The 9,228-nt window shown below is 31.9% G+C and overlaps 1 protein-coding gene and 1 long non-coding RNA gene across 2 annotated transcripts in view; one reads left to right on the top strand and one right to left on the bottom strand.

Annotated features, from left to right (window-relative positions):
- The window catches only part of LOC105161767 (purple acid phosphatase 22), a 3,405-nt gene extending 2,744 nt beyond the window's left edge, over positions 1–661 (bottom strand). The window contains exon 1 of the mRNA XM_011079576.2: positions 488–661. Within this exon, the coding sequence (XP_011077878.1) occupies positions 488–619 (132 nt within the window). The 5' untranslated portion in view covers positions 620–661. The remainder of the gene's footprint in view (positions 1–487) is intronic.
- LOC110012012 lies at positions 7,607–8,366 on the top strand. The gene is made up of 2 exons (XR_002287155.1): positions 7,607–7,777; positions 7,915–8,366. It is a non-coding gene; the product is annotated as an uncharacterized LOC110012012 (long non-coding RNA).

The following is a 9,228-nucleotide window of genomic DNA, read 5'->3' as shown; positions in this document are numbered from 1 at the left end:
TTTCACTTCTGTAATTTAGGGGAGTGATATTTTTTATACGGCATGAATTGATTTCCATAATTTAATCTTATAATTTTAAAATTTTGAAAATTTTAGTCTTTTTTGCTAGAAAGTTACACGTGACTTGCATATGACCCAAAAAATTATAATTTTTAATCCTCATGTAATTTAAGGAGTGACATTTTGGTCCTATATGAATTAATTTATAGACTAAAATTGTGAATAGCTGGGGTGTGCAAGTCACATGTAAATTTTTAGCCAAAAAGGACTAAAATTGCCAAAATTTTAAAGTTAGAAGACTAAATTAAAAAAATAATTCGTGCAAGACCAAAAATACTGCTCTTAATAAGTACGTGCAAACTAAAATTTATTTTTTCCTTGTTTGTATGCGTGTTCTGAACTCGAATCCAAATCAAGTACATTAATTTCGAACATAGGATCCGATTGAACTACTAGAGATTAAAGTACATATGTAAAACGCCGGCACCTGTTGAGGATCAGAATCCGATCGGTGATGCTGCCACGAGACGGACGGCCGCAGACCCGGACGCGTATATTCCGTTGAACCCTTTGTAATGATGAAGAGGAAGAAGAGAAGATTTTGCAAAAACATTTTCATATTCAATAGATATTAATTAGAACTGTTTATGATTATAAGGGTTATGAGAGGCTACGTACAGGCTAGCTAGCTACTGTTCTATTTATACAGATTGGAAAGGAAACGTGAAAAATATTAGCAGGATTGCAATGGCGTGAAGAAACTAAGTTGGGACAATTTCTGGATATGCTTAATTACTACAACATGCGGTGATGACCAGATATAGATCATGCAGTGTTACTTACGTGCAGCATTACTGTCTTCATGCAACAGCTTCTCACTTTTCTGAGATTGGATACAACGTACCATAAAAAAATAATGTTTGTTTGTAAATTGTTAGGCCGAGGTATTGTTTTTGGATCAAGATTTTTGTTCTGACCCGATTCGATCAAATATGAATCAATTATATGATAAGTGCAATATACTTGTCATGTGATTGGTGTACTGTTTCGGCTAAACCAGGTGTACAATATAATAGAGCAGCTAGAGATAATTAAGTAGGTTATTTATTTTGGAGTATCCGAATAAATCTTCAATTAAAATTTAAAAATAAGAGGCGTCGACGTCTAGGCCAATTCTATTTGTATAGGTATTTAATATGGTACGATTTTCTGTTACCTGGAAATTTCATGACGGGAGGGGGGTGCCAGAAAACTGATGAGTACATGCCACTCTCTTTCCAAATTATGTACATTTGATATTGATAATAGTATATATTGATGGTTAATAATTAAAAAATTTATCATGTAATTATAAATAATTCTAAAAATAAAAAATTGAAATGGGAGACTAATGGTGTTTGTATGGGTTTATAAGTTCTAAAATAGGTGTAAAGAATTATTTGTTTTTTTTTTAAAAAAAAGAAAGAGTTGTAAGATTCAAAAAATAATATGTTACGACCTTATAAGCTCTTTTAGAAATAATAATAATAATAACAGTACAACAACAACAATAATAATATAATGTGCTTTTAATTTATTTTTAAAATCTTAACAAGTTTAATTATTTTAAATATTAAGTAAGAAAATGTTACAATTTTAGTCTTGTTAGCTAGGGGTGTGATAATTATGGTCCTATTCAAATCAAACTTCGTAATTTGATTCTAAAATTTTAAAATTATAATAATTTAGTCTTTTTCGACCCGATTTGGCTAAAAAGTTTCACATTATTAGTCATGTCAGCACCTAAATTGGGATTTTCGGTGAATTTGATAACGTGAAAGTCTAACTTGTAATTTTTAGGCAAAATTTCAATATGTAGTCCTATGCAATTTTTGAAAGGCAATTTTAGTCCTATCACTAATAAGGGTAAAATTGTCCGAAAATCTATTAGAGGACTAAAAGTAAGCAATTTCGTAAGTTAGTAGATCTAAACAAAAATGGACATAGTTATCAGACTAAAATTAAAATTAGGCATACTTAGCGGACTAAAATAATACTTCTCCCCATGCTTTTATTTTGTCCTTTTATGATGATCTCTTAAACTGACTTAAGTATCAGAGAGTTTTTAATGAGTACTACCCAACAAGTCTAATAATCTCTTTCTTTCTCAAGTATCCAAACACCCGACTTGGACAACTCTTGGGACACCTCAACACCTTACTCCCCCCAGAACCCAAAGACTTTGATTTCACATAGGTATCGAGGGAGTCCCAAAAGCAACATTGATCGATTCTTGGTCGACATTTTGCTTATGGTAGAGATAAGGAAGGGTATCTGATCATCTTCGAGCCCCTAACTTTCATTCTTGATTAATGAGAACATCCTTGGCAAATGTTATTGCAGTTGTTCATCTTTCATAAAATCAAAGAATTTAACCTGTGACTATGAAATACGAATGCCCCCGACTATACTTGTTAATCATTACTGCTATCCTAAATGCCAATGTAATAGGACTGAAATCTTATAATATTGTCCCATACTAATATATATCGAGGGTAAGTTTGCTTAGAGCACTCTAATTTCTTCACAGTTACAACGTCGGAGGCCCGACTCTAATAGTTAAGATTAGGAGTGAATTGCTAGTAGAAGGGACGAAACAACCAATAAACAACAGAGGCAGACAGGCCGACTTAACCCGAAATCCAACTACGAGCTTTCCAACTAAATATACATCATTGGAGTTGGATTACTGCAGCTGGTGGCACCAGACTTGCTAGCCTCCAGTGGACCCTCTTGCTTTTACCTGGGTTGGGTTCTGCCTCAATTGACCCGTCCCGACGACCTTGAATCAAGACCATGGATCATTTTGTACTTAAGAGCCCAATATCAAATTATGTGGATCTATACTTGTACTAACATCTCTCCCTATAAATACCCCACAACTATTTTAGATCATGGTATATCATTTATTACTTTTACAGTAGTTTATAAATTTTTCTTCTAATATCTCAAATGTACTTAAATATTAGAAAAATTTTAATACGTACTAGCCAACAAGCCTTATAATCCACTTCTATATCATATTTCCAGACACTGAACTTGGACAATTCTCGAAACACCTCAGCATCCGACCCGGGTCAACATTAAAGTTGATGTCGCGACAATTTGCCCTAGCAATTAGCTAGCTGTGACATCAACCTAATTGGACCAAACATTCTATTAAAGTTTGTCTGGACCGGACGGGTTCGGGTTTGAGGTGGAGCCGGATCGGATTCAGAGCACGCACTCCAGAATCCAAAAGGTATATAGATCTTAAAAGTGGGCCGACAAATTAGAAAAATGAACAACTTAATCAACTTTCCTGAGATTAAGATTGGGCTGTGCCCCACAAATACATACTGCAAATCTAATTAAGGCAATTATAATGTTGGACCAAAGTTCGACATTACAAACAAAAAGTTGATAATACCTTGAAAACAAAAACGTCGGAATCTTAGAAAAGATTACATTAATTCCTATTTAGTTTTCATAAACTAAAATAAATATTCATACCTCCCATAAAATTCAAACTCATGATCATAAATTTGTTTATAAAATCTCAACCTCCACTAAATTAGATTTTTAATATTTTGAAAATTATTTAATTAATTTGGTTCAAATCAACGCAATCAAATCAAAGTCGGATCAAATCCCAAATCCAATAAAACATTAATAAACACACCACATTTTTAATTTTGATAAATTCGCCTCAAATCCGACTGGTTATAACTTATAACCATTATTCATTAAAAAATCAAAATAGAAAAAGAGAGTACTGCAAATTAAACTACACAGTACATATTGAAAGGTCACGTGCAGGGTTGGATGCACATGACTACCAAATATAATTGTGAATTTCCGTAATTGACCCTAGCGGGGACCTATGTGTGATAATGTGAAATGATTAGGAATTACATGGGAAAGTAGGGGGGAGGGTTCGGCGTGGGACTGGTTAAAAAGGTAAATTGACATTAAATACTTCACATGTATTTGTACCCCAAAATATGAGAAGTCCTCACATGTAACAATAATGCCCAATGAGATTTCTGGTTTCAATTATGGGCAATCATAATTATTACTCAACTACCTTATATTAAAATCAAAATATATGAATTATTTATGTATATACATAAATCCTTGCAACTTGTAAGTGATAAATTAATAAATGTTGTTTTTTAAATAATTTGACAATATTGATTTTATATAAAATGTTCGGGCAAGACTAGTATATTGACATAAAAGAGCATGTGGTCGTAACTCTTCAGCCTTCTGGATGACAGGCACGTGCTTACCGTGTGATCTTTTTGTCAAAATATTGACAGAATTTGATGGAAGAACTAAAAGTTATACTTTTTTTTATAACTTATAAAACCATTAATAAGAATCCCATTAAAAAGTATTATTTTAGTCTGCTAAGTATGCCTAATTTTAATTTTAGTTCAAAAACTATGTTCATTTTTGTTTAGATCCAGTAACTTACGAAATTGCTTATTTTTAGTCCTCTGGCATATTTTTGGACAATTTTACCCCTATGCAACGTTTGAAAGGCAGTTTTAGTCTATATGCACTCATAGGGATAAAATTATCAGCAATTTCGTAAGTTACTGGATCTAAATAAAAATGGACATAGTTATCGGACTAAAATTAAAATTAGACATATTTAGCGGGCTAAAATAATACTTTTTCCTAAAAAGTATACTGGTAGAAAGATACAGGACGACAAATATAATTTCGTATTTATAACTAGACAACAACTACTGTTAAGTAGATGAATAATTATATATTATTAAAGTAAAACAATAATATAATCACGTATCGATGAAATTTGAATCAGTACCTTTATAGTAATGAAGCCTCAATTTCGCGGGCAGTGGTTAGCACATTAAACTTGAGAAGAGATAATAGTAGTGTAGAAGTAAAAAGCAAGGGCAAGCACATAGAATCATGAAAGAAGCAACTTTTGGTTAAGGGGTAGCTAAAAATGGCAGCGAGAAGCAAAGAAAGAGAGGTCATTATTATTATTATTAATTATGAAAAAAGAAGAATCTCATCAACTTACCCAATAATTACAACTACTTTGCTTTTTCATTTTTCCATAGATTTCATTGGCCCCACCTCACTTTTTCATGTCGTGAAAATTGTTCCAATAAATTAATTAATTAAATTTCAGATTTCATTCTTATTTTCTCAAAAATTAATTGATTCCATACATTATAAATATTAAAATCGCCCCTCTTAATATTTAGAATAATTACATATACTTTTTTGTTATTTGAAAAATTATAAATACTCTCCTGATGTAACGTCCCCCTAACGACGAGCCCCCTCCGTTAGCTTTTATTAGATTTCCACCTAATTTTTTTGGTTAATTGATTAAAATACCCTTTTGAATTGTGAATTATAATTTAATATCTGTTTTTAAATATTTTTATGGACTAGTATTCCCTATATATTATTCCATTTTATCCACCCTTAAATTTTTTTTTTTAAATTATCTCAAATATATTTTTCTGAAAAAAAGTTCAGCACATAATGTCAATTTCATCGTCTGCGGCCTACATAATTATTTTTTATTTGAAGGAGATATTTTTAATTTTTTAAACAGTGAGAAGATATTTGTAATTATATCAAATATCAAGGAAGGTAGCTGTAATTTACCCTATATAAATTGTAATTAATTTAGGGCAATTCCTGTGTGAATATTCTTTCTTTTCCACATACCATTACTTTTAATTTATAAAATTAAAACTATTTGTTTATGTTTTATATGATAATCTTTTAAAAGATTATTTTGAGTTATTTGTTTGGATTTGTTCAGTCAAATAACATGATTAAAAAATAAAATTAAACTACGAGATTCGAGAGAAGAAATGAGATACAACTCTATAAGAAAAGAAATATAAAATAAATAAAAAAAATAGTTCGAGAAAGATCAACTCTGCATTTTTTATTAGATAGGCATTTATTTAATTAGGGTTCGAAATCACTATAACTCCGAAAATAGTCCAGTTTAGATACATGTTTGGAATTTGAGAAAATAAGGCAAATATTAGAGTAGTGATGAGTTCTCCAGTTAAGATTCTTCAATACTCAAATTAGTTCGAAAATTGAGAGGAAATCTAAGAATATTTTTTCAATAGAATGATGTACCTTGGCTCCCAAATGGCTATAAAGTATTTATAGAATCGAATATCGGTACTTATATAGATTCACGTACGTGTTAAAATTTCACTATTTGTGTGTTGAATGATCAGCGATAAAGAATACATGTCGTTAGATTAAATAAAAAAAAATCTGACTTAGATAAAACGCACATATCTTTGATCTCATTTGAGCATTTGAAGCACGTGGAAACGAGGTCCACAGGGGCACCCAAGCCCAACCGTAGTTGACGAATTCACAGCCGAATTATTGAAGAAAAAGAACAAGTAGCTAGCTGTGAAGTTATCATGTTTCACCTTAAAATCCACTCATAACACAACAGCAGCTTCGCCAACTCACCCCATTCCTTACCATTATTTCAAACTTACCTTTTAATAATATCCCAAAACAAATATTATTCTTACCTTATCGTACTAGCCAAAAATTATTATTATAACGTAAAATGTATCATAATATCATCATGGGGCACCTCGCCACATATTTTGAAGGCTCAATCGTTGTTTTGATGCAATTTATATTAATATAAAAAAAAATTATCTATATTTATAAACGATGGTCAGCGATTTCTTTTAAATTATACAGTGATCATACGGCATGCAAATATATTATAGTTATACATTACTTATTCTTAAGTAGTAAAATATATATTGAAATTAGTTAACTATTCAATATATTTAATTAATATCATTGTAGCATTCATACCAAAAAAAAATGCTGATGATGTCAAAAAAGAAAATATTTAGAAGGCAGAACTGAAGAGCCAAACAAAACCATCATTGGGAATCATCGGACAGCCCCAGCCCCTCTACCATAATTTTCTTGTCAAAAAGGCCAAAATACCCCTCTACCCAATTTCCGGGGGAAGGCGAAATACCGAGAATGCCCCTCCCCTGCCCTTCAAGAGCCATCCATCACTCACATGATGCTATCATGGTAGTCATCATCATCATAGTAAACTGGAAGACGAACATGAAAATCTTTCTTTGTCTGTAGAACCTCAAGCCGCCTTCTATTCATTCACGTGAATGATTACCACCAATTGAGTTTTATTATTACAGTTTAACTATATAGATATATGTATATATAGATTGATTAAGTTGTGTTTCGTTATGCAAGTTATTGTTTATTTTGACTTTATAAAAAAATATTATGTGAACATTTAATTAGATACTCCAACTTTACGATTGCAATCAATATGAGATACTTGTTTACATCATATATATATATATATATATTATGTAATTATTATTATATAATAAAACATTCAATCTATGATTATTGTAGCTTATATAGAGAAGAGGATCAGAATTCTTGTCATACATTATGACATCAATGCGTGTCAATTACAATTTAATTTAATTATATATTCTTATCAAAATGTAATAAAATGCGGACGTTTCATTCTCTTGTTCTTGTGCATGCTAAGCGCACACACACACACTCTCTCTCTCTCTCTCTCTCTCTCATTCTTTTGCTTTATATATGTTCACCTGCTCTAGCAATTTGTCACTCGCTTCTCCAGACAAACTAGCCTCCACCTCTTTTACTCCAAACTTCTGCTCCATTACACTCTTGCTTATTTTTCTCCTGTAAAAAGGTATTTTGTTTTTTTTTTTTAATTTCTTTAGCTTTGCATACTATTCATATAAAATTGATCCGTATTATATTCTTACACCCTTTATTTTAATGTAATAAGTTTAATTAATGATCATGTCTTCTTCACATTAAAATTAGAGAGAAATTGGAAATTAATAATGGAAAAGGTGAACTCAAAGCTGGAGATGGAGAACATCCACATCATGCAAGAGAACGAGAGGCTGAGGAAGACGGCGGAGCTTCTTGACCAAGAGAATCGGGCCCTTCTCACTCAGCTCAAGCAGAGGCTCGCCGTCGCCGGAAATTCCACCTCCAAATCTCCACACCCTCCAAGTCCACCACCAAGAAATGAGAACCGGCATTTTATGGAGCCCCGACCCATCTGCCCACCATTAGGAGTGTCTCCACATATATATATATATAGAGAGAGAGAGAGAGAGAGAATTCTGTGTGCGTGTGTGTGTGTTTTGTTCTTTTTGCCTTCCGTGGTGTGAGTTACGTAGAACAATAGGTGCATTTTCTTCAACTTGAAAATGTTAATCATTTTAATTTCATTTTGAAAGGATCATGAAAATTTACTTTGTTTGATCTATTTATTTGTCATTCTTTCTTTAGTAATCGTAAGTAGGAATGACAACCAGAACAGATATAGTCTAAATTATCGAGTTTGTGTATGAAAATTAAGTTTTAGTTTTATAGACTCGTTCATAGCCACTATGAATAATATTTAAATAAAATTGTATTGTTAATAATAACAACTTATTAGATATTTATAAATATTACTTTGAAAACAATTGAATTTTGCAAGTTAAAATAGTGGGTTTCAAAGTCAAGTGGGATAGGGAGCGGGTTTGGGGCCCAAATAATGGCAGGACAAGGCAGGTCGGATCTGGAACCGGGTTTTTTGATCCTACATTTTTCTTTTTTTATGAGAAGGTTTTGATCAAATTAATTAAATGGAACGAGTGTGGAGTTGGGCAAAATCTGGCCGGGCCGTCTTGTTACCATTTCTAAACTGTGAGGGAGTGGAAGAGGATATATGTGCCCAAAAACAAAGGAATGGGAGTCAAAAAGCCCAACCAAACATGACCGGTTAAACCGGGTTTTCAGAGTAGAGTAGTGAATGGGAAGCAGTAGTACAATCAGCTTCGTCCAACTCTTTACCCAGCCCAATCACATTTTTTACTTGGAGCGCGTAACATGTTATTCTTGTTAGCAATAATTATACTTATAAAAAGTTTAAATAATTTGTATAAATTGAATATAAATTAAGAATATGAATATTTTTTATCTCTATATATGCACTTACTTACGCAGACATTGAAAATATGAATCCAAAATCTTCAAGAAGAGATCTTGAAATTCAAATCGTTGGACTATCCCTCACGGGACCCCTTTTCAATTTTAATTTATAACTATTTTGTCCATTGTATATATATTTAAGAGTAAGAC

The sequence above is a fragment of the Sesamum indicum genome, linkage group LG5 (assembly GCF_000512975.1).
Source record: "Sesamum indicum cultivar Zhongzhi No. 13 linkage group LG5, S_indicum_v1.0, whole genome shotgun sequence".
Taxonomy (NCBI): Eukaryota; Viridiplantae; Streptophyta; class Magnoliopsida; order Lamiales; family Pedaliaceae; genus Sesamum; species Sesamum indicum.
The sequence above is the reverse complement of the archived record's forward strand: the minus strand, read 5'-3'. Positions and strand labels throughout refer to the sequence as shown.